The 26,723-nt window shown below is 34.3% G+C and overlaps 1 protein-coding gene across 2 annotated transcripts in view; it reads right to left on the bottom strand.

Annotated features, from left to right (window-relative positions):
* The window catches only part of CNBD1 (cyclic nucleotide binding domain containing 1), a 563,418-nt gene that overhangs the window by 50,088 nt on the left and 486,607 nt on the right, over positions 1-26,723 (bottom strand). For both annotated transcript variants that reach the window (XM_085024296.1, XM_085024295.1), the window contains one exon: positions 14,745-14,812. In XM_085024296.1, coding sequence (XP_084880422.1) covers positions 14,745-14,812 — 68 coding nt within the window. The remainder of the gene's footprint in view (positions 1-14,744; positions 14,813-26,723) is intronic.

Below are 26,723 nucleotides of genomic sequence, written 5' to 3' on the forward strand. Positions count from 1 at the left end.
TGTGTTTGTGGGAGAGGGCGAGCGTGTCCCCCTACTCCTCCGCCATCTTGTCCTCCCCCTGCTCATCTATTTTAAATGTTTTCTTGTATTTCTAAATCATTTTGCCTATTCTGTGCACTTAACATTTTCATATAAATTTTATCATCCACTTGTCAGTTTCTCGAGAAAAACATGGTGCAACTAATATTGTAATTGTGTTTAGATCAGATTGGTAATGATTGCCATATTAACAATTTTGAGTCTTTCAATCCATGAACATTGTATACTTCTACAATTATTTGTCTTCTGTGTTATTTCTCAACATATAAAAAAATACAGTATACCTAAACCCTTCATGGTTTTGATGATATTATATTTTGTTTATTTTTCCCAGCTTAATTGACATGCAATTTAAAAATAAAATTGTAGGAGTTCCCATCATGGTGCAGCAGAAACAAATCTGACTAGGGACGATGGGGTTGCAGGTTTGATCCCTGGCTTCACTCAGTAGGTTAAGGATCTGGCATTGCCATGAGCTGTGGTGTGGGTTGCAGATTCAGCTCAGATTCTGTGTTGCTGTGGCTCTGGTGTAGGCCAGCAGCTGTAGCTGTGATTGAACCCCTAGCCTGGGAAGCTCCAAATGCTGTGGGGACAGTCATAAAAATAAAAAAAAAAAAAGTAAATATTTAAAGTTTACAACTTGGTGATTTGATATATGTTTACACTGTCAAATGAATTACTATGATCAAGTTTTAACACAATTAACACATCAGATCACATAGTTCCTTTTTTGGCGAGTAGATGACAAAATTTTAAATAAGGAATTACTCTACTCAATATTATAACAAAATAATATCAAGTTGGTTTTATTACACTAGGACAACATTTATTGAATATGTGCACAGCACTGGTATCTTATTTTAAAGAAGGAAGGTGAATTTTATTATCCTTTCAAAAGATCAGACCATGCAAAATTCAATAATATTTTTAACAAAACCCTTCACAAACCAGAACTAGAGGAGATTTCCTTGATCTGGCAGAGCATATACATATAAACATGCAATACACATGGTGAAATATTGACATTATTCCATTATACCTTTTATTAAATATTATGGTACATGTGTTATTTGGTTAACAAGTCAAGTAAATAAATTATTCAGTGTAATAAATAAGGTTAAATAAATCTATCATTATTCACAGTTAACATGATAATGTTAACCAAAATAAGATAGAAAAATAGATATTACGTATGTGTGTATGTTATTTAAATCATATTGAGAATGATGCCATTTTTCTTTAAATAGGCAATAAACTTGGTTAGGTTCAGGCAGCAAGTACAAAGCACCTTTTGTGGGCTGTGGTTCCACTATCAGTTAAGTTTTCAAAGACTTTGATGTATTCTTCAGATCTGTCCCCAGTATATGCCACCCTTAACCAGGCTGGTGGTAGACTATCTCCTGGCTCAGTTCTCAAAGTCTTTATGTATATATATAAACACATACTGATTAGGAACAGATCTATGCCTGTGCAGTTTGGGTGTGAGCACAGGATTTTTTTTAAAACAAACTTATAAATTCATTTTTATGGTCTCTTTTGCCACATTTTTCTCTCTGATAATTTCCAGTCCCCTGTGGTTCTCCTTTCCAATTCCCTGGCCTGAAAACTGGGACATTAGTTAACCCATTCTGCCTTGCATTTCTGATGCTTCACTGACCTTAAAGACCAAGCAATATTACCCACCCAGGAGAAAATAAATGGTAAACTCACTGCCAATTTTGTGTTAATTTGATATTTCTTCCCCAATATACTTGCCACTATCTACTTTTTAGAATGCTCAATCACCTCTTTCTGCATTCTGTTTAGGATCTATAGCTTCATTTCAGTGAGAGAGACAGGAAGGAGTTTGTTTATTCTTATTTTACCTAGAACTAGGACCAATAGTATTAATCTTAATAACCAGAAACTTGAAAACATGAAACATTCAGAAAAGGTAAAATCAATTGTATATACTTATATCATTAAATAGTGTTATATTTATACCAAGTGTTAACATTTACCCATGAAAAAGAGCCCCAAACTGCTATACTCAATAGTACTGCTAAAAGTTGTAAACATAATAAAAGGAGATAAAACTAATAACTAAATAATGCTTACTATATAATTCCACTTACATAAAGTTCAAGAGGAGGTGAAACTTAACCTATGATAAGAAAGTCAGACAAATTGCTATCTTTAAGGAGGGATCATTGATGTGAAGTGGAAAAAAGGGAGGCTCTTGAAATACTGGTGAACCTTGTGAACTACATGGTTGTTGTCACTTCATGTAAATTAATTGACCTACACTCTAAGGAACTTTACACTTTTACCACATGTATAATATGTATTAATGTTATACTTCAATATAATAAACTGAAGAACACAGTGATTATATCACATTGTATATCAATTTTTCTGTGAAAAACTTCCAAGATTACTATAATTGCTACTTAGTTAATTTATATTGTTCTATCTTCCTCATGAGATCAATTTATATTGTTCTATGTTCCTCATGAGATCAATTTAACAAATTACCTACCACCTCATCTCTCAACCCCCATCTCTCTTTCTCTCTGTCATATATGTATTCGTAGAGTCATTAAACAGTTTTATCCAGAATCATATAAATCCTCAGATTTAAAAATAGCTAAATATTTATCACTAATTTGAAATAAAGCCAAAATAATGAAGGACTTCAGATTTTGGTTAAACCTAAATATGAAGAACATTAACCTCTAAAGTTTCAGGGAAAAAAAAGCCATAGTAATAAGGAATTCTATTACTATGTAGTAAATCATAACTTTCCTTAGAATTTAATCCTTTGGTCCAAAAAATAAATGCATAGCTATTAGAAGATTATCGCATATCAGAAATGAAAGTACTGCAATTTCCCAGTTGCGGTTCAATGATAATGAACCCGACTAGAATACATGAGTCTGCGGATTTCATCCTTGGCCTCACTCAGTGGGTTAAGGATCTGGCATTGCTGTGAGCTGCAGTGTAGGTCACAGAGGTGGCTCAGATGTGGCATCCCTGTGGCTGTGGCTCTGGTAGTATAGTATACCAGTAGTATAGCTGTGGTCTTGGTCATTCTGTTAAATACAGATTGAATCATTTGTATAGTATTTACTTAGGAGTACAAAAGGAACAACCAAGCAACATTAATAACTGTACATCAAATAACAGTTATCATTGATTAATTTGCATGTATCTGTACTTATGTATTTCATGAAGAAAAATATATTGCATCCTATACATATAAATAAATGAAAATAATGAAAGTATCATTGTAAGTGCAAATTTACCACTTGAATTTTTTCAAATATATTACTCATTAAAATAAGAGAACCTCAAATGCACTTTATTATTTTTAAATTATTTATGTAAGAAAAAAAATCACAGTTCCAATTAGAAAAATGTTTCCAGAAAATTTGAAAACATGTTTTCAAAAGCAGAAATCATTGCCAAGTTCTAGAAATTTGCTTTATGGTTTTATTTTTTCTGGAAAACTATTATTGCAAACAGAAGGACTTCTCACCATAATTAAGCATGAAAAGAAGACCATACTAAATCAAGAGTAATTTTGAGACCATAGTATTTGTTTTAATGAGAAGCAGAGAAATTTTCATATTATAACATAACATTTGATTTTTACTTCCTAAACTTTATTTTCATAATTTATTTGGTAGGAATGTTAAATATGGTAGTCACATTAAATCTTTTAAAAAATTCTTCTAGGTTTATAGTTATTACCTGTATTTATTTTAGAAAACATTACAGTTTAAGCTGAAGTTTTAAAATTATGTTATATATTAAGGATAATCCCTGGTAGTCATAATAATTAGGACTGGAAATGTAATAGAAAAAATTGACTATATCAAATTATTAATAAAATTAAATGCTAGCCTATTGAGTCTATTCAGAAGGTATCTAAAGAGAAAGGTCAAGTTTAATTAATTTTTTCTAATTTATTAATAGTATAATCATTATTTTTGTCCTTTATCATATATTAATTCAAGCTATAATTAAAAAATTCTTACTAAAATTCTCTGGTAATAATCTTGGTCATTTTAATATACTGCTTTATATTTGAACAATGAATAAAATAATATTCTAGTAATCAAAAGGATATCATTGAAAATTATATAATTTTGATTATATTGATTAAAGTTGTAAAGTTTTTAAGTTATGTGTTTGGTATGATTTGAAAATGATTAATCTAAATTCAATTTATTTTCTTTTCATGTTAAAAGATATATTTATCTTAAAAAGTTCTTCTATAAAAATACATTCAACACTGTGAATAAAATAAACCAAGATTGAGAAAATTGGGACAAGAGGGAAAATGAGGATAGGAAAAGGGGATGATGTCACAAGTGAGATGAGTACATAGGAAAGCATACAAATTATTCCCGTTCATCAGTCTGAGAGGCGACAAAAGTCTAGCTCAAAGCTTTCACCCCAAAGATGGATCAATGATTCATTTAATGGGTCACAGTATCCTCAAAATGAAAATCAAGTATTCATTCAGGAAAAGACATACTACTGGTATTATAACCAGAAAAACATTTCCCATGTGGTGTTTTGTTTTGTTTTGTTTTTTGTCTTTCTGTCTTTTTAGGGCCACACCCTCGGCATATGGAAGTTACCAGGCTAGGGGTCCAATCAGAGCTGTAGCCACCAGACTACACCACGGCCACAGCAATACCAGATCCAAGCTGCATTTGAGACCTATACCACAGCTCATGGCAATGCTGGATCCCTTAACCCACTGAGTGTGGCCAGGCACTGAACCTGTGTCCTCATGGATGCCAGTCAGGTTCATTAACCGCTGAGCCCTGACAAGAACTCCCCCATGTGTTTTAATAAAAAGAATATTAGACCAGGGATCAAACCAGAGGTCCTACTGCATAGCACAGTGAACTAGACCCAATCTTGTGGGGTAGAACATGATGGAAGATGGTAGAAGAAAAAAAAATGTATAAATATGTATGCCTGGGTCACTAGGCTATAGGGTAGATATTGACAGAACACTATAAGCCAACTACACTCTAATAAAAAAAATTATTAGAAATTACACCCACATCTACATCCTTACAGTATAGTACAGTCAGAAATGCCCTGACATTTCTAGTAATAACATTCTCAACTTAGGCTGTGCTATGACACAGAGAACGATTCAGTGAAGCCAAAGCAAGCTAATTTGGATGAGCACAGCTATCAGATGATAAGGCTTAATCCAGCAAGCCACTGCAGAATGTCTACTCTAGTAGGTTTAATATTATCATTTTAACTTAGGAACTGTCCTTTGTGCACACATGAGTGTTTAGGTGTACATATGGGCATATAGATAAAAGGAAATCCACTACAGCTTTCAACCAAAATTTTAATAATTTATTCTTTTTGCTCTGGTTTTAAATATTGTATGGCATAATATGTAGAAAGGTTTTGAATTTGTTAATCTGTTTCTAAAGGACAGTTTGAAAAGTTCCATATCTAAGCAATGAGCCAGCCGGAATATTGTTTAGGAATTTTCACTGATTCTCAAAAGTGAGTAAGAATAAGTGATAATTACTTCCATATTATCTTTCCTGACATGTTTTTGTAATATAACTATTTTATTTTTCTTGTCCAGTACAAAACCACTTATTTTAAGAGCTAGTGGAAATAAAAGATGATCAATGTCATTATCTTTTTAAAGGTAATGGAGCAGATGAGGAATGCATATATTTGAACAGATACCTGGATTGGGCTAATGGTCTTTAAAAAGTAGTTTATTTATTTTTTAAATTTCAAGACTAAATAACAAAGTATAGGAACAAAACTAAAGACTTCTGGGGTTCAAATATACAGTAAATCTTCCCCCTACCCTGAATCTGTGTCAGGCAAAAACCTAAAACATTTGACTAAAACCATTGGAAAAACCTGGGTTTTCAGCATTGTCTCCTGAAGAGAGAAAAATTGAGCTCAGGAATTTTAAAGGGTGGGTCCCACGTGATGTTTTCAAAATTCTATTGAAAACCCTAGAGAGTAACAGGATGAAACAGTAGGCTGAGCATTACCAAAATTGTGATGCAGCCTCAATGTTCTGATTGGTTAAAGTGTTGAAACCCCCAGTCCATCTGCCTAGTGAAGAAATGAAGAATCCTATCAGTAGGAAGGTATCATCTAAAGTCTGAAAAAATTTTATGTACAATATCCAGCATTGAGTTGAAAATTACCAAGAATGGAAGGAAGAACAACAACATGATCAGTAAACAAGAGGGGAAAAAATAAGAATTAGATGATCTAGACTGACAGACAGATGATTCTGATGACAAAGTTAGGAGATAAGGAATTTAAAATAACTGATATTTATCTATAGATTCTTAGAATTTTCTACATATAAGCTCATGTCATCTGCAAACACATAATTTTTCTTATTCCTTTACAATATGGATGCTTTCTATTTCTTTTTCTTTCTCAATTGTCCTGCCTAGATTTTCCAGTACCACACTGAGTAAAATTGGTTGTGTGATGGGCCTTGGTCCTTACTTAGAGGAAAAGCTTCTGGTTTTTAAAAATTAAGAATGAAACTAGCTATGAGCTTGCCATGATGCCATTTATTTTGTTGACATGTGTTCTCTACTATACTTAGTTTGTCGAGAGTTTTTATCATGAAAGAATAATAAATTTATCAAATGCTTTTTCTGTATATGCTGATATAATCACGTGATTTTTATCTGTCAGTCTATACATTTGGTGTACCACATTAATTGATATGTTTATGTTAAAACATCCTTGCAGTTTAGAGATAAATCCTACTTGATCATGATGTATGATCCTTTTAGTATGCTATAAAATTTGGTTCACTAGAATTTTGTGATAGCTTTTGATTCTATTTTCTTAAAAGATATTGGGTTACAGTATTCTTGTAGTGCTTTTTTTTGGTTTTAAAATTGCAGGATACAAAATCAGTATCAGTTGCATTTTTATATACTAACAACAAGTTATCTGAAAAGGAAACTAAGAAAATATGGGAGTCCCCATGGTGGTGCAGTGGAAACCAACCCGACTGGTATACATGAGGACTTGGGTTTGAGCCCTGGCCTTGCCCAGTTGATCAAGGATCCTGAATTGCTGTGGCTGTGGTGTAGACTGGCAGCTCTAGCTCTGATTCAGCCCCTATCCTGGGAACTTCCATATGCCATGGGTGCAGCTCTAAAAAGAAAAAAAGAAAGAAAGAAAAAAACATTCCCATTTACTGTGGCATAAAAATAATAAAATACTTAAGAATAAATTTAACCAATGAGAAAAAAGACTTTCACATTAAAAACTACAAAACATTGATAAAAAATTGAAGTCTCTAATAAATGGAGACATCTTGTTTTCATGGATTAGAAAAATTAATATTGCTAAAATATCCATACTACTCAAAGTTATTTATAGAGTAAATGCAATCCCTATCAAAATCTCAATGATATTTTTAGAGAAATAGGAAAAACAATCCTAAAATTCACATGGAACCACATAAGACGCCAAATAGAAAGTAATCTTGAGAAATAAGACCAAAGGTGGAGGCATCACACTTCCTGATATCAAACCCCAAAGCTACAGTAATTAAAACAGTATGCTACTAGCATAAAAGACCTATAGACCAATGGAACAAAATAGAGATACCAGGAATAAACCACATATGTATGGTCAACTGACTGAACTTCAAAAAGATAATAAGAGTGTACAATGGAGAAAGGGAAAACCGAATATACACACACAAAAGATTGAAACTGGAACCTTATCTTACAGTATACATAAAAATAAATTCAAAATGTCTAGAATGTAGGACTTGAAACTGAAAAACTCCTAGAAGAAAGTGCAGGAGAAAAACTATGTTACTTTGATGTGGGCAATGATTTCTTGGAAATGACACCAAGAGCACAAACAGTAAAAGCAAAAATAAACAAATGAGACTACATTAAACTAAAAACTCCTTTGCAGCAAAGGAAATAATAAAATGAAAAGATGACCTTCAGAATGGGATAAAATATTAGCTAACCAAATACCTAATATGAGCGTGATATCCAAAACATATTAGGAAATCAATCCTAATCCTGAAGAACAAAAACAAAAACAAAACAACTGATTCAAAAATGGGCAAACAACTTCAATAGAAATAGTTCTAAGAAGACATGCATAGGGTGAGCAGGTACATGAAAATGTGCAGAATATCATTATCAGCCAAACGAGAATCAAAACCACATGTGATCATCACTTCACCCATGTGTATTATCAAATAACCAAAGGATAATTGTTGATGAGGATGCAGAGAAATTAGAACACTTGTAGCTTGTGGATACAAATGTAAATTGGTTGGTTTTTCACTATGGGAAGCATTATGGAAGTTCTTCAACAATTAAAGTAGAACTACCATATGATCCATCAATGCCATTTACGGGCATATAGTCAAAAAAATCCTAAAATCAGGATATCAAACTCCCATGTCTGTTGAAGCATCATTCACAATATTTAAGATATGGATACAGCTTAAATGTCCATCATTTAGATAAAGAAATAGATACATACAATGGAATATTATTCTAGACACAAAAAGAAGAAAATTATGCCATATGTAACAACATGGATGAACTGGAGGAAATTACACAAAGTGAATAAGCCAGTTACAGAAGGGCAAATACCACATGATTCTACTTACATGAGATATCTAAAATTGTCAAACTTACAGAAATAGAAAGTAGAATGTTGAGTTGCTCTTCAGTAGGTGCAGTTTCAGTTATATAAGATGAGTAAGTTATAGAAGTCTATTATATGACATTGTACCTACAGTTAACAATACCATACAGGCATCTATAAGAGAAAATAGTATATATGTGCGTGTGTGTATATATATATATACACACACATATTCTCTTGTTGTGAATAACCAATTCACATGAAACTAATAAAACATTGTAAGTTAACCATACCTCAAAAAATTAAAAAAAAAATTTGTTTGGAGGGTAAATGTATGTTAAATATTCTTATCACAGTAAAGGAAAATCATTTTGACAAATGTGATCAAGAAAAGAGTGGGAAAAGATGTATTAAAATGATGAAAAATATACATATCATCTGATATGCACATATTATATATTTATATATATTACATACTTATATAATTTATAAATATATATATTTGAAATTAAGATATCAATGGATTTAATAGCACATTAAAGAGTAGAAAATAGGATCAATGAACTGGAAAGAAAAAATAATTTAAAGTGTGCAAACTGAAGCAAAGATTAAAAGAAATAAAAATATAGAAAATGTGTAGGAGAAAGACATACAGACTGAAAATCTCACATGTATATTTAAGTGAAGTCTGTGATGTGCAGGAAAATGAATGCGTCAGAATCAATATCTGAAACAATTCTGACTGAGAATTTTCCAAAACTAATAAAAGATATAAACCTGTAGATTGAAAAAGAACTGGAACAGAATAAGCAGAAGTAAAGTGAAAACCAAAGGTACTCACATCAAATAAAACTACTGAAAAGCAAAGACAAAGAGGAAACTTTAAAATCACAGCAGGTTATTTTATATATATATGTTGATAAGATAATTTTATTGTAAAATTTAAATGGAAATTCAAAGAGGTAGAGAATTGACAAGGCAATCATGAAGAAGAACAATGTAGAAGGATGGAATCTGCAAAAAGCCCCAAATTTATATATAAATCTCAAAAATTAAGCCATTGCAGCACTTGTGTGGAAATAGACAAATTGCCTACATTTAAAAAATAGAGAATGCATGAATAAACTTGTGCATATAGAGTCTCCTTGTCTGTATCAATGGTGGCAATACACTTCAGTGAATAAAGGACAGTCTTTTCATTAAATTGGATATCCATATGGAGAAAACAAAAACAAAAAACTTGGCCTTAAATTCACACCATTCTCAAAAGCCAATTTCAGATTCTTTGCAGATGAATTGCTAAAAGTAAAACAATAGTGTATTTAAAGTAAACATAGGAGAATTAAACACAGTTTTGGTAGTTGAGTGGAGAGGAAGCTCCAAGATAAATACTGAAGCTGGCTTTTTGTGGCACCAGGCATAAAAATTTGGTTTTGTTGAAAATTCTAATAATTATACAGATACTCCTGCTCTGTGTCTGAAACTCATCATTTTAAAAAATTAGTCCAAATTGTTCTAGGTCTGGAAAACTGCTGATTAGAATGAAAAAAATTAATAGAGAATACAGATGTTTTACTTAGATAGGTTGTATTCTGATCAAATAGTTTTAATTCTGCCAGAATTAGTTAACAAAAGCATTCTAGTTTGTGCACTGCACCCAAATAGATGCCCCTGAAGGAGCCAGAATTAAAGAAGGTTTAGAATTGTCAGAAAATAACATATTTACATATACAGAATTAAAAATGGACACTTGCACAATCATTAACACATTTAGAGAATAAAGTGTGTTTTATTTTCCTGTGCTGCATGGTTTAACATATGTGACTTTGTAGGCGGCATCTGTTCCAGCCACTGCTAAACTGGAAGTTGGAGTTGGCACATTTTTTCCATTGAGTTTTAAAAATTCAAAATCATTATAAGCAAGTACAGATTTTGAAGGGAAACAGAACTTTTACTTTACACCTGCCCCTGCAAACAACATAGTGTGTTTATAAATGTCTATTTTCTTCTAAGTCTCTGGCCACACTTCCAATCTAGGATTTTTCTCCTTGTTCCACTTTGCTTTTTCTGCTGCCTCAAAACCTTTTTAAATGTCATTTTCTCTGACACATCACACTCCCCTTTATGCTCAGATCCCCAGAATGCATTGGCTAGATTTCTGCTCACAAGGATGATTTTCCTAGCAAATTTGCCAGCCCTTCCCAGCACTTCCTGTATCCACTAACCCTGGTGAATAACACACATTCTTTCTTTCCTATTTGTATATTTCTTACAGAAAAAAATCCACATCCCTGCCTCCCCCAAAATCTTATCAAGGAGAAGACAACGCCAGGATTTACTTGTTATTCCCAGGGCTGCATTGATTTTATTTGTTTAAATTCCTCTCCCAACTAAGAGATAAGGGAGGCTTCTCAGTATCCTATCTCAGTGTGATGACTCGGCTGTGAAGAAAGTCTCTTTTCTTGAGTCTGGACTTTTCCCTCTCTCAGTCAAGTCAGGCAAAATTATACCTGTGTCAGCAGAGGTCAGTAGGTTTTCTTAATTCAAGAAGGAACTATATAATTATTTTCCATACAGAAGGGGAGATTTAGAGGTGAACTTAAAAGTTCAGTCCTCACTTACCACATTTCATTCTAAGAGCCATAGCTCCACCTACCAAGAACAACTTTAGCCCCTAGTATTGATATCTCTGCATTGTTTCCAACTCTCTTATTTTATGAACTTAATTTCTCTAGGACAAGATTATCATTTCTACCCATAAACCAACCAAAATGAATAGCTAAGTGTTTCTATTTCCTAGGGTCTTGGAAAACACTGCCTTTTATTTCCAAAACCTACTTTTTCATGTCTCAGATGGTCCTTCCAGCTCTATGTAGGACAACCACCAGACCAGAATCAAATTAGTGGGCAATTCCAGTGCCTAGGGCAAGTTCTGGAGGCCAGTTTCTTCCTGGTCTGTAGCATGTATGACCTCAGGCAGCTAAGCCACATGTTAGTAATCTGCAGATGGTCCACTTTAAACTGACAATTGAAGTTTCAAGTCTGCTTTTCTTTTTTATCTACTGAAGGCAGGCATTATTACCTCTATGGTTTTCTCCCTCTTGCATCGGTTTGACTAAGAGATAGATATAAAGGGGAAAGTTTGGTTTTTAATGAATTCAAGGTCTTTGCAGAAAAAGTAATTTATAAATTGCTCTTAAAGTGACTATGTCTGGATAGTCCAGCATTTTCTTCACATCACATATCAGAGGCTTATTGCAAAGTCTCTCTCTCTTTTTTTTTTTGTCTTTTTGCCATTTCTTTGGGCCAGTCCCGCGGCATATGGAGGTTCCCAGGCTAGGAGTCGAATCGGAGCTGTAGCCCCCTGGCCTATACCAGAGCCACAGCAACGCGGGATCTGAGCAGCATCTGCAATCTACACCACAGCTCACGGCAACACCGGATCGTTAACCCACTGAGCAAGGGCAGGGACCGAACCCTCAACCTCATGGTTCCTAGTCGGATTCGTTAACCACTGCGCCATGACGGGAACTCCTTCAATGTCTCTTAAGTTTTTAAAATATGTATGAAAGTATTTTAGTACCTGTCTTTTTGACTTATGATCAGAATCCTGTCACCTTCATCCCAATTACTTTGTGCTTTATATAATACTGAAGCAGAGACAAATCCACCTTACTTAAGTCCTAGCATTGTTCTTACAAATGATTTCATAATCACTTTATACATGATACTCCTGAACACTACAGTAGCATATTCTAGCCACAAATCAACTATTTTTGTCATGTCATTGGCATTACTCTCCCAATGCATCTCTTTATTTTCTGGTAGTTTTGACCTCTATAAATCATTCCAATACTTGCTTGATGACCATGTATCCCAAGAGAGTACTTGCTCTAGGGAATTCTACCTCTACAGGTGACATCTACCATGGGTGTCTTGGAAAAATCCTGGGAATGTTTCAATATCTTTAGATTTGGTTAATTATTGTGGCTCAATTATACATCCATTACTAGCCTAAAACTTCAGAATAATATTTCTTAATTCTCTCAAATATGTGGAATGCTACATGCACTTAGCATTTATTCGAATCTTTCAATATTAAACTGGCCCAACATTTATCTCATAATATCCTTCTTCTATTCATTCGTATGACAACTACCATCATGGTTTATGTCATTTGGCAACTAGAATAAGATAAACACTCTTGTATCATTTTAATTCTGGTGATTTAATCCAAAATACAGCTGAAAGCTGCACATTAGTTCATAGATCCCTGATGAGTTCTTAAAGTATAATCCAGATGTTGTCCCCTTTGGGGAACTTCTCTTCTCACCACACTTTAGTCTTAATGGAGTATTCAGTGTGTGTTCAAAATCAACCCTAAGGAATCACTGAAATCATCATGATAAACTATATGGATTTGGAGTTCCCGTCGTGGTGTAGTGGTTAACGAATCCGACTAGGAACCATGAGGTCTCAGGTTTGATCCCTGCCCTTGCTCAACGATCCGGCATTGCCGTGAGCTGTAGTGTAGGTTGCAGACATGCCTTGGATCCTGCATTGCTGTGGCTCTGGCATAGGCTGGCAGCTACAGCTCTGATTAGACCCCTAGCCTCGGAACCTCCATATGCCACAGGAGCGGCCCAAGAAATGGCAAAAAGACAAAAACAAACAAACAAACAACAACAACAAAAAACCTATATGGATTTGACTAAGGATTTTGTGGGGATTGAGCACCACACTACAAACAAGGTGGTCTTTAAAAATTCCCTTTAGGGATGTCTAGTCCTCAAGGACCATATTTGGTTAAACTACCAAACCCTATTTGCTTTTCCCTTTGACTTTTCTACCAATTTCTTATATCACACATCATAGTTTTCCACCTTTTACAAAACCTACTCCAGACACGTGGACATGGGTCCTCCCTTCCTTTCATGTAGAGTAATAGTACCAGGCCATCTGGCTTTATCCGGACCTCTCTGGAATGTTACTGATTTAAAATTTCTCCATATTAATCATTATATCACAAACTTGTTCAAGATTTTCATTTCTTGCATAAATTGTCAAATACTCTCGCATGCACTAACTAAATCTTCTAATATGGTCTAATTGATAATGGCCCTCTACACATTCTATAGTACATTATAAATATAGGTTTTATAGTGACTGGCATAGGTATATTTATTACAACTATAAGTATATTTTGTTCATATAAAAAGGACATGCTGAAATGAAAAATAAAATGACCTATAGCTCTTGAAATATTTGCTTAAATATTTGCACTGCTATTGAAAATATGAAATGCTTTCATTATTTTATTATGGCAAAAAACACTTATCATGAGACCAAACATCTTAGCAGATTTTTAAATATGTAATACTGCATTATTATCTATGGGTAGAATATCATGCAGGTGTTCTCTAGGACATATTTATCTTGCATGACTGAAATTTTACATCAATTAATTAGAAACAACCCATTTCCCTCTTCCCCCAGCATTTGGCAACCAGAATTCTAGTTTTTGTCCACGAGTCAAATTTAGATTCCGCATGTAAGTAAAATCATGCAGCATTTGTCTTTCTGTGACTGCCTTATTCCACTTAGCATAGGATCCTTAAGATCTTGTGTATTGCAGGCATACACAAGTATAAATTTGGACCTTTATCTAGCACCAAATATAAAAAACAACTCAAAATGGATTAAAGACTTACACATCAGATCTGAAACTGTAAAACTCCTAGAAGAAAACATAGATGAAACTATCCATGTAAGACATTATATGGAATACTTTCAATGAGATAGGCTGTGAAAGTTTTTGTTGTATGTTATAAATCTCAACATTATAAAGTATTATGATGAGTAATATTAACACATATAAGTAGATAGATGGATTATTATAAGAACTTTTATAAATATCCTATTCCCTTATTTTCTAGAGAGTGGATAATATGAAGTCATTTTTAGTAGTAATGCAACTAAATATTAAAACACAATAGATGCTTACATTCAATTGACATGAATAGTGATATTTGTTATATTTTGAACATTTTACTTACATCTGTCAGATGGCCAAAAGTTGGTTTAGCTGTTTGAAGCATAAGTTGCCTGGTTACTGCATCTAATTCTAGAGGAAAATCAAATAAAATATTTAGAATATCATCAAAAAATAAAAACTAAGTAAAAAGCAGAGACGTTGCTAATTTTTATCAATATTTTCATACAGAGGACAAAACTGGATTTTCCCTAATAAGAATATTGACTCATTAGAGCTTCTTTTTAAACTCACATTGACAGAAAACCAAGATCATCACAGAGAATTTTAGCATGAATTATTTAATCTAATTTGTACAATGCCTAACTTCATAATCAGAAATTAGAAATTGCTTAGTACTTAACATGTGGAAAACATTATTGGTTGCCTATGCCAAAGCTATTACCTTATCCCTTGCCAGAATCACTTTCCATGACAGAGGCTAAAAACACCAGACATATGCCTTTTTTACCAGATACCATGCTCCTAATTTCTAGCCAAACTTGAAGTATTCAGAGTTTATCAACCAAATGGGGGCATATTTGAGAAGAAAAATTTCATAATCCTTCTTGGATAAGAGAGCACATCAGAAATTTTACCAATGGAATTAGAGGAAATATGCCAGGGATTTTTGGGAATATCTAGACTCCAGGATATAAAAAGAACTTAGGATGGGCAATTGCCCTTTATGTTTTGGTTAAGGCAGTTGTGGATCACAAAGCTTGCAGCAGCATCTTGGATACGTGAAAATGACAACAGCCGACATACTGAGGATAACTGAGTGAAAAAACAGAAAGGGCCAGAATCCTTCTTGACATTATTGAATAGTTCATAGTTTGCTTTTTCTTATACATTACATAGCTTTACCTTTTTAATTAGCTCTTTTTATCTTCTCACATCAAAAGCAGTCTAAACAATATTTTATAAATATTAGCATGTAACAAAATAAGGGACTGTGGTATTTCACACACAACCCATTCAACTATTGTACAAAACTATTTTGATAATTTTTTTCTTCCTAAAGTTTATGTAATCTTTCTATTCTCTTTTTTCCTTAATAATGGAATATATAATGAATACACTCATTTCAGTTTCAAAACACACTACAGGATATAAGTAATATCTTCTATCTACTTAAAAACCAAAATTACAGTCTACTTAAAAAGCAATATTAATTTAAAATTCACAATGCAATTTAATCTTTAAAACTAACAAAATTTCCTCTAAACAACAGAATTTTAAAAACAATGGAGTAATTTATAACTCACATTTATTTGATGATAATTATTAGAACACATTTAAACCAACTAAAGTAAAAAAGATGTATGCCTAAAAAGGGTGTACAAAATAACAGGGCAAGCTCTAATGACATCATAACATATTGAGAATTGAATCTGAAGTCAGAAATATCAGGAAATAAGCTAGCTTTGTATGTTGGGAACTACATGATCCTTCTTTCTTTCCTTTTTTTTTTTTTTTTTTGGTGGGGGGAAAAACCATGGCATATGGAAGTTCGCAGGCTAGCATTACAACAGAGCTGCAGCTGCTGGCCCATGCCACAGCCACAGAAACACCAGATCCAAGCTTTGTCTGCAACCTATACTGTTGCTCACAGCAATGCCAGATCTTTCAACACACTGAATGAGGCCAGGGATCAAACTGGCATCCTCATGGATATAAGTCAGGTTCTCTACAGCTGAGCCACAGCAGGAACTCCTACATAAAGCCCTCTTTTACAGCAACATTTTCTTCCATTTACATTATCCCCTCACTTCCTTCACAGTCTCTTAATGCAGAAGCCCCAAAACCAAGTTTACATATTATTGTAATTCAGGAAACCGCAATTTGGCCCCAGTGTTTATGACTGAGTTTACTTATTGAGAAAAGATCATTTGTTTGGCCAAACCTATATATTTGTTTATATTAGGTTAAGGGTCTATCTCTGGTTCAGTTAGAAGAAATCAATTAAGAAAGTCAGACAGTGAGACACCAACATCATATGCTATCACTTAAACATATGGAATCTAAAAAAGACACAATGGACTTTGCAGAACAGATACAGACCCACAGACTTTGAAAAACATCTGGTTTCCAAAGGAGACAGGTTTGGGGGGTGGGTGGATGGGCTGGGTTTTTGGGATGGAAATGCTATAAAATTGGATTGTGATGATCACTGTATAACTGTAAAGGTAATAAAATTCATTGAATAATTTAAAAAGTTAATAAAAAGAAACTCTCAGTTCTGGGCCTATGAGTTGGTCACAGATATGAAAATTTCTGATATGAGAAACATCAAGCAAACTCGAATTTAATCAGGCATATTATATATGAGGCACCCCTCAGACAAGATTCATATTATCTCACGCAATCTTCACATAATTTCTAAAAGACAGTCTTGCAAGAATTATACAAATGAGAAATTGATGCCTCAGTAAAATCAAGCCAGTATCATTGCCAGAATTTTAGCCAGGGTATGTCTATCTCAATAAAAAGTAAAAAATGGATAATGACTTTATTGTAATTTATAGACAATGGTTTCTGCTTTTTTTTTTTCAACATAAGGCACAGCCCAGAATTGTATGGATTTTTCCTTAATTATATCCATGGAAAAGTATAGTAACATCATTTTTGTCCTAATAGGTGTTAGCAATATTATTCATGTTTTTATTTATTTATTTATTTATTTTTTTTTTTTGCTATTTCTTTGGGCCGCACCCGCGGCATATGGAGGTTCCCAGGCTAGGGGTTGAATCGGAGCGGTAGCCACCGGCCTACGCCAGAGCCACAGCAACGCGGGATCCGAGCCGCGTCTGCAACCTACACCACAGCTCACGGCAACGCGGGATCGTTAACCCACTGAGCAAGGGCAGGGACTGAACCCGCAACCTCATGGTTCCTAGTCGGATTCATTAACCACTACGCCACTACGGGAACTCCTTTATTTATTTTTTTTTAACGCCAACCTAAGATTACTCAGATCATGATGCAGCTTTTAACAGTTTAAAATATCAAGGAGTTTGCTTGTGGCTCAGCAGGTTAAAGACCTGGTGTTGCTGCAGCAGTTCTGCTTGCTGCTCTGGTGCAAGTTCAATCCCTGGCCTTAAAAAAAAAAAAAAAAAAAAAAAAAAAAGAAGAATATCAAGCAAGTTATCAGAGAAAAGAATGCACAACTAAACTGAAATTAGGAAGCAGTTTGTGGTGTTCTTATAGTATTATCATAAAATTTAACAGTAAAACAATACATAGGAGTGAATGTTCATTTGCCAGGCAGATTTTATTTGTGATGATGTTGCCTCTCTCCACTTCAGGTAACCAGTACAGACAGGACTTCAAAGAGGACTGTGGCACATGTAAAACTTCTCACTCCTTTCCTAACATTTTAACAAGGAATGGGGCACACTTTTGCAAAAGTGGGTGCAGAAATACCATGTGATTCCATTTCAGTTATTATGATAGCTATACAAGAATTATTATTTCCTTTTCTTTTTAGCTTCAGAAAGATCTTAAAAGGAACAGCTGAAAAAGTAATGTCAGATTGAATTTACAGAATATGATTCAAAGAGTCCTGATGTTACAAGCTTTTCCTGAAGAGTGCCCTCAAAAATTGACGTGTTTTTATGAGAGTGCTTACACAAAGCTCTGAAACCTCAATAATAGCTATAGGAATTGTGGTATGTTTGATTTCATTAAATGAAAACTTGAAAACTAAGGGTTTCTGAAAAATGGCTATAACATGTTTCCAATTCTGAAAATTCAGTGAAATATATGTTGATTATTTTTTTAAATGTGAAACTAACTTTACATTTCTGAAGCAAATCAAACTTGATTGTAATAAATAGTCCTTTCTATATATTTTAGATTCAATATACTGACATATTATCATAATTTTATGTATATATTTATTTACCAGATTCATCAGTAATATTTTTCATGCAATATCCTTGCCAGGTTTTAGTATAAATGCTAATAAAAGAAGCTTAGGATGGTTCCCCCCGCCATTCTTTAGCAGAGATTGTGTAGTATAGACATATATCTTCCTTAAATATTTAGTAGAATTCATGAATTACCAGAACAAATGGGACTTTGTGGGAAGATTTTAAATTACATATAAAGTTTATGTAATAGAGATGAGCTATTTGATTTCATCCCGTTCTTCTATTTATACCTATTACATTTTCCTCTATGCATGATGACTTAAATTATAATAAACATGTTTTGATTTTTAATTTATATTTTCACTTCAAATCAGGTAAAGTATTTTTCCATTTCCACTACTTTATTCTTTTTTTTTTTTTCTTTTCTTTTTTAGGGCCACACCTGAAGTGTATGGAAGTTCCTGAGCAAGGGGTCTGATTGGAGCTGTACCTACAGGTCTGTGCCACAGCCACAGAAACATAATATCTGAGCTGCATTTGTAACATATGCCGCAGCTCGTGGCAATGCAGGATCCTTAACCTACTGAGCAAGCCAGGGATCAAACCTGTATCTTCATAGCTTCTAGTCAGTTTCTTAACCTGCTGAGGCACAATGGGGACTCTTAACAGTGGTTTATTTACTTATTTATTTATTTCACCTTTTTAATCATTTTATTATATTTAAAATTTGTATTATAGTTGATATACAATGTTCTGTCAATTTCTGCTGTACAGCAAAGTGACTCAGTCATTTCATACATATATCATATATATATATATATATATATGTATATATATATATATATATATATATTCTTTTTTCCTGTATTATTTTCTATGTCCTGTCACAAGTGGTAGAATGTAGTTCCCTTTGCTATACAATAGGACCTCATTGCTTATGTGTTCTAAATGTAATAGTTTGCATCTACTAACCTCAAACTCCCAATCCATCCCACTCCCTCCCCCTCCCCCTTGGCAACTACAAATCTGTTCTCCAAGTCCATGAGTTTGTTTCTGTTCTTCAGATATGTTCATTTGTTCCATATTTTAGATTCCAGATATAAATGATATCCAATGGTATTTGTCTTTCTCTTTTTGACTTATTTCACTTAGTGTGAGAATCTCTAGTTGCCTCCATGTTGCTGAAAATGGCATTATTTTGTCTTTTTATGGCTTAGTAGTGTTCTGTTGTGTATATGCTCCACATCTTAATCCATTCATCTGTCAGTGGACATTTAGGATGTTTCTATGTCTTGCCTATAGTAAGTATAACTGCAAAGAACAGATGAGTTTATGTATCTTTTTCAATGAAAGTTTTATCTAGATATATGCTCAGGAGTGGGGTTGCTGGGTCATATGGTAGTTCTATATTTAGTTTTCTGAGGTACCTCCTTACTCTTTTCCATAGTTGTTTTACCAATTTTACTAAATTTTTTCTACTTTTTTTTCCATTGATTGATTGGTTTTTTTGCTGTTGAGTTGTATAAGTTGCTTATATATTCTAGAGATTAAGCCCTTGTCAGTTGCATCATTTGAAACTATTTTCTCCCATTCTGTAAGTTGTCTTTTTGTTTTCTTTTTGGTTTCCTTTGCTGTGCAAAAGCTTTTCAGTTTGATGAGGTCCCATGGGTTTATTTTTGCCCTAATTTCTATTGCTTTGGGAGACTGACCTGAGAAAATATTCATGATGTTGATGTCAGAGAGTGTTTTGCCTATGTTTTCTTCTAGGAGTTTAATGGTGTCCTGTCGTATATTTAAGTCTTTCAGCCATTTGGAGTTTATTTTTGTGCATGGTGTGAGGGTGTGTTCTAGTTTCATTGCTTTGCATACAGCTGTCCAGGTTTCCCAGCAATGCTTGCTGAATAGACTTTCTTTTTCCCATTTTAGGTTCTTGCCTCCCTTGTCAAAGATTAATTGACCATAGGTGTCAGGGTTTATTTCCGGATTCTCTATTCTGTGCCATTGGTCTGTCTGTCTGTTTTGGTACCAATACCACACTCTTTTGATGACTGTGGCTTTGTAGTATTTCTTGAAGTCTGGGAGAGTTATGCCTCCTGCTTGGTTTTTGTTCCTCAGGATTGCTTTGGCGATTCTGGGTCTTTTGTTGTTCCATATAAATGTTTGGATTGTTTGTTCTAGTTCTGTGAACAATGTCATGGGTAATTTGATAGGGATTGCATTGAATCTGTAGATTGCTTTGGGTAGTAGACCTGAATAGACATTTCTCCAAAGAAGATATACAGATGGCCAACAAACACATGAAAAAATGCTCAACATCGCTGATTATAAGAGAAATGCAAATCAAAACTACCATGAGATACCACCTCACACCAGTCAGAATGGCCATCATTAGTAAATCCACAAATAACAAGTGCTGGAGGGGCTGTGGAGAAAAGGGAACCCTCCTGCACTGTTGGTGGGAATGTAAACTGGTACAGCCACTATGGAGAACAGTTTGGAGACACCTTAGAAATCTATACATAGAACTTCCATATGACCCTGCAATCCCACTCTTGGGCATCTATCCGGACAAAACTCTACTTAAAAGAGACACATGCACCTGCATGTTCATTGCAGCACTATTCACAATAGCCAGGACATGGAAAGAACCCAAATGTCCATCGACAGATGATTGGATTGGGAAGAAGTTGTATATATACACAATGGAATACTACTCAGCCATAAAAAAGGATGACATAATGCCATTTGCAGCAACATGGATGGAACTAGAGAATCTCATACTGAGTGAAATGAGCCAGAAAGACAAAGACAAATACCATATGATATCACTTATAACTGGAATCCAATATCCAGCACAAATGAACATCTCCTCAGAAAAGAAAATCATGGACTTGGAGAAGAGACTTGTGGTTGCCTGATGGGAGAAGGAGGGAGTGGGAGGGATCGGGAGCTTGGGGTTATCAGACACAACTTAGAATAGATTTACAAGGAGATCCTGCTGAATAGCATTGAGAACTATGTCTAGATACTCATGTTGCGACAGAAGAAAGGGTGGGGGAAAAACTGTAATTGCAATGTATACATGTAAGGATAACCTGACCCCCTTGCTGTACAGTGGGAAAAAAAAAATTAACAGTTATTACTATAAAAAAAATTTTTTTTTCTACTGTTTTTTGAATCTCTATTTTATTGATTTCCTCTCTGATATTTATGATTTCCTTCCTTATGCTGACTTAGGTTTTGTTTGTTCTTTTTTTTCTAATTCTTTCAGGTAGTAGGTTAGTTGATTTGAGGTTTTTTTTTTTCCTTTGTGAGGAAGGCCTGTATCTCTATGAACTTCCCTCTAAGAGCTGCATCCCATATATTCTTCAGCATCCCATATATTTTGAATGTTTGTCTTTTCATTGTCATTTGCCTTGAGGTATTTTTTTAAATTCCCTTTTAATTTCCTCATTGACTTATTGGTTTTTAGTAGCATGTTGTTTAGTCTCCATGTAGTCAGTTTTACTTTTTTTTTTCATTTCTTTTCCTGTGGTTGATTTCTACTTCCATGCCATTGTGGTGAGAGAAAATGCTTGAAATAATTTCTATAAATTTTTTGAGGTTAGTTTTGTGCCCCAGGATGTGGAAAATCCTTGAGAATATTCCTTGTGCATTTGAAAAGAATGTAAGTTCTATGTTTGAGGATGTAATGTCCTGAAAATATCAATTAAGTTTAACTGTTGTGTGGTGTCATTTAGGATTTCTCATGCCATATTGATTTACTGTAGAGAATATAATGGCTCTGTCCAGTATATTTTGTAAATTATTATTGTATTCTCATCAATTTCTCCTTTTACACTGTTAGTATTTTTTGTACATATCTGGGTGCTCTTATATTGGGGCATATATATTGATGATTGTAATATACTCTAATTGAATGGATCCTTTTATCATTAAATAGCATCCTCCTTTGACTTTATGGCCTTCATTTTAAAGTCTCTTTTGTCTGATATGAGTATTGCAACTCCTGCTTTCTTGTTTTTTCCATTCACATGAAATATCATTTTCCATCCCTTCACTTTCAATTTATACGTGTCCTTAGCCCTAAGGTAGTGAGTCTTTTGTAGGCAGCATCTTGTAGGCTCTTGGTTTTTTTTTTTTTTTTTTTTTTTTTGCTTTTTTTAATCCAGTCTGCCACTCTATGTCTTTTGATTGGAGCATTCAGACCATTGACATTTAGGTAATTATTGATACATATGTATTTATTGCCATTTTAAACCCTGTTTTCCAGTTGATTCTATGTTTCTCCTTTCTTCCTTTCATTTTTTTGGTTGGTTAATTTCCTTTTATTTTATGTGCGTGCCCTTTTCTTTTTAGTTTTTATGAATGTAATGTTTGGTTTTGATTTGTGGTTGTCCTGTTTTTCATGTATGTATCTGCTTGCTTTAGCCTGATAGTCATATAGGCTTAAACACATCCCCCCCAAAAAAAAATTCCTGGCTTTTCTTACTTCCATTCCCCACATTTTAGGGTTTTGATGTCCTTTTCTTCACATATTCATGTTTATCCTTTTGCTGTTCCTTGTGTTTATTGTCACTTTACAAATAGATTTGTTTTTCCTTTTAAATCTGTATACTGGCTTCTTTAATTGAATCCTTTCCAATAGTAATTTCCTCCATCCAATTACTTCTTACTTCTTTCCTATTTATAGGAGCTCCTTCAGTGTTTATTTTAGAATGTTTTAGTATTGGTATATTCTTTCAGTTTTTGTTTGTTGGAGAAATTCTTTATTTCTCCTTGTATTTTAAATGATATTCTTGATGGGTAGAGTATTCTAGGTTGCAAATTTTTCCCTTTTAGAACTTTGAATGTATCTTGCCACTCTCTTCTGTCCTCTAGTGTTTCTGTAGAGAAATCAGCTGTTAACCCTGCATGGATTCCCTTATAATTACATCTTTGTTTTTCTCTTGCTGCCTTTAGAATCCTCTCTTTATCTTTAATTTTGCTATTTTTATTATAATATGTCTCGGTGTGGGCCTGTTTGGGTTCAACTTGTTGGGGCCCTCTGTGCTTCCTGTATCTTAATATCTGTTTCCTTTAGATTTGGAAAGTGTTCAGCCATAATTTCTTCAAATGTGTTTTCAATCCACTTTTCTTTCTCCTCTCCTTTTGGAATCCATGTTACCTGTATATTGGCCCACTTTACATTATTCTATAGATCTCTTATATTGTTTTCATGTTTTTTCATTTGTTTTTCTGTCTGCTGTCCTGATTGGGTGATTTCCATCATTCTGTCTTCCAAGTCAATTATTCATTTCTTTGCATGATGCATTCTGTGCTGCAATGCCTTTAACTCTTCTTAGTTCTCTGCAAATGAGTTTTGTAATTTTTCTTGGCTCCTCATATTTTCTATTTCCTTTTTAAAGTAATCCACATTACTGTTCATATCCACTCATAATTCCTTCATAGTCACTCTTAGTTACTTCAGAATTGTCACTACCTACTTTTTCATTTCCATCTCTGTTAGACTGTAGAGACCTGTTTCTTTGTTTGCTCCTTCAGAGGAATTCTCCTGTTTTTTTAATAATTTTTCCTGAGCTTCTTCATTTTGCTTATATTTTTCTTATTCTGTGAGTTTTGAGAAAACAACTACTGTAGTCTTGGAGGGCTATTTATAAATGAGAGTGCCCCTAGGTAGTTTGTGAGGGCTTACTATTTTATTTATTTTTTTTTGGCATGAATGCTACTTTTGGTTTGGATGTTTGCTGTCACTTTCATCAGTGTGTTCAGGTTGCTATCCCCTTGATAGTGGTGTGTCGGTATAAAGCCTGCATGTGCTTCCAGGGAGATGGAGGCCATGAGCAGGGCCTGTAGCCAGTGCCTGTTTCTGGGCCCTTGATAGAGGAGAGAACCTATGCAGAGGTGAAGCAGGCTATTCCTGGTTGTAGAGACCTGGTATGTAGCAGTGACCCTCAGACAGGTAAGGCCGGTGCCCAGAGCCTTTGGCAGTGGCAACAGCAGAGTCTTTTTGTTCCCAAGTGAGTGAGAGCAATAATAGTGGTGCTTGGTTGCAGTGCCCTCCTTTATGCCAATCCCTGATGTGACTGGGGGTGCAGGTGGTGCCTGTTCATGGAGTGGTGTGCTATGCCCATTTCTAGAGTCTGAGGTGGCTGAGGAGTTTTGTCCTTACTGCCCATAGCCCAGGCAAGAGGTGTCCCACCACCCTAGAGCCCACATATGTTCAAAGAAAGATATTCCTATGGCTGTCCCACCCCTCCTCTCCTCACCTTTTCAAAAATGGCTCCTTGCTTCTCCTGAGGGCCCAGGCCTCCTCCCCTGCTCCCTCAGCTGCACTGCTTTGCTCCCCAGCCCATGGTGCACAGTTTCTGCTCCCTATCCCCTCAGGTAGTTACACACAGCCAACACTTGTCCTCTTCTAGGAACTCACTTCTGCAGCCCTGCCCAGAAGTTCCCAGCCCCTGCCCAAGCATCTCAGGCTGTAGTGTACAGGGACAGTCTTAATGGTTTGTGCAGCTCTCTTTCTCTGCTTTGCTTCCTTAGTCTGGCTGCTGTGTATTTCTCTGAGGCTTTGAAGTTTCCTCTCCATCTCAGTTGATCCCTGTCAGTTAGATATCTTCCCTTGGTGCAGATTCCTTTCCTCTTTCACAGCTCCCTCTCAGGTGTACTGGTCTCATCCTGAATCCTTTTTTTTAATTTTTTTCTCTTCTCTCTCTCTCTCTTTTTTTTTGTTCTACCCAATTATGTGAGTGTTTCTTCCCTTTTTGGACGTTTAAGATCACCTGCCAGCATTCAGTAGATGTTCTGTGCAAATCGTTCTACATGTGCAATTCTTTTTTGATGTGTTTGTGGAAGATGGTGAGTGCCACCTTTTATTCCTCTGCCATCTTGATCCCAACCTCTACTATGATTTATTCTTAGTCTATTGGATTTTAGAAGTATTTTTCTAAATTTCCAAAAGTATTAAAATATTTTAGTTATCTCTTTGTTTTATTTTTGGATTAATTGTAGAACAGACACTGAATGACTATATTCTTTTAAATCAAACTGTGTCTAATGGTACAGTATAAGATCAATTTTTATAAATATTATAACAGTAATTGGTCAAATGTTATGCATTCTTACTGATATTTTTATTGAGATAGAATTTTCATAACAAAATAAATACTTTTCACCATTTTAAAAATACATAATTTGGTAGTTTTAGTATATTAACAAAATTTTGCAACCATCACTATTTTCTAATGCCAGAACATTTTCATCTGTGAAAATAAGTGCTATACCTTGTAACACTCACTCACCATTCCCACCTCAACCCAGACCTTTGACTGCACTAATTTACTTATTGCCTTTATAGGTTTGCATTTTCTGGATATTTTGTACAAATGGAATCGAACAATATATAGCTTATTGTGTATGGATTTTTAGTTAGCATAATGTTTTTGAGCTTCATTATGTTGTAGCATAATTGGGTAATTCATTACTTTTTCTGGCTGTGTGTGTGTATAGATATACCGTATTTTCTTTAATCATTCATCAGTCCATGTAATTTCGGTTGTTTTCACTCTAGAGCTATGAACATCCATGTAAAATTTGTTATGTGACATATGTTTTTAATTCTTTTGGGTCTATACCTAGAGGTGTTATTATTGGGCCATACGAAAACTGAGTGGTTTAATTTTTGAGAACTGCCAAACTTTTTTCCAATGTACCATTTTGCATTTCCATCAGTATACGAGGTCTCTAATTTCTTCACATCTCTTCTACATGTATTTTCTGTATTGTTTATTTTTTCATCCTAGTAGATGTGAAGCAATATCACATTTTTCTGATTAGCATTTCTCCTAATTTGGGGAAATGTATATTTTAAATTATTTGCTCAATTTTTAATTGGTTTATTTTGAGTATTTTGGCAGAATTGTAATAGTTTCATATATATCCTTGATACTAGACTCCAATTAGATATATGATTTGCAAAGTATATATTTCCAATTTTTTGGATGATCTTTTCACTTTCTCCTCAACAGTATCCTTTGAAGTACATGAAAGTTACATTTAAAAAAAAATTATGGAGTCAAACTTATCTATCCTTTCTTTGGTTTCTTGTTCTGTAAGTACATATGTAGAAA

The sequence above is a fragment of the Sus scrofa genome, chromosome 4, assembly GCF_054392235.1.
Source record: "Sus scrofa isolate SSC_HxYL_T2T_F1_AM1 chromosome 4, Sscrofa_HxYL_maternal_Yorkshire_Landrace_v2.0, whole genome shotgun sequence".
Classification (NCBI taxonomy): domain Eukaryota; kingdom Metazoa; phylum Chordata; class Mammalia; order Artiodactyla; family Suidae; genus Sus; species Sus scrofa.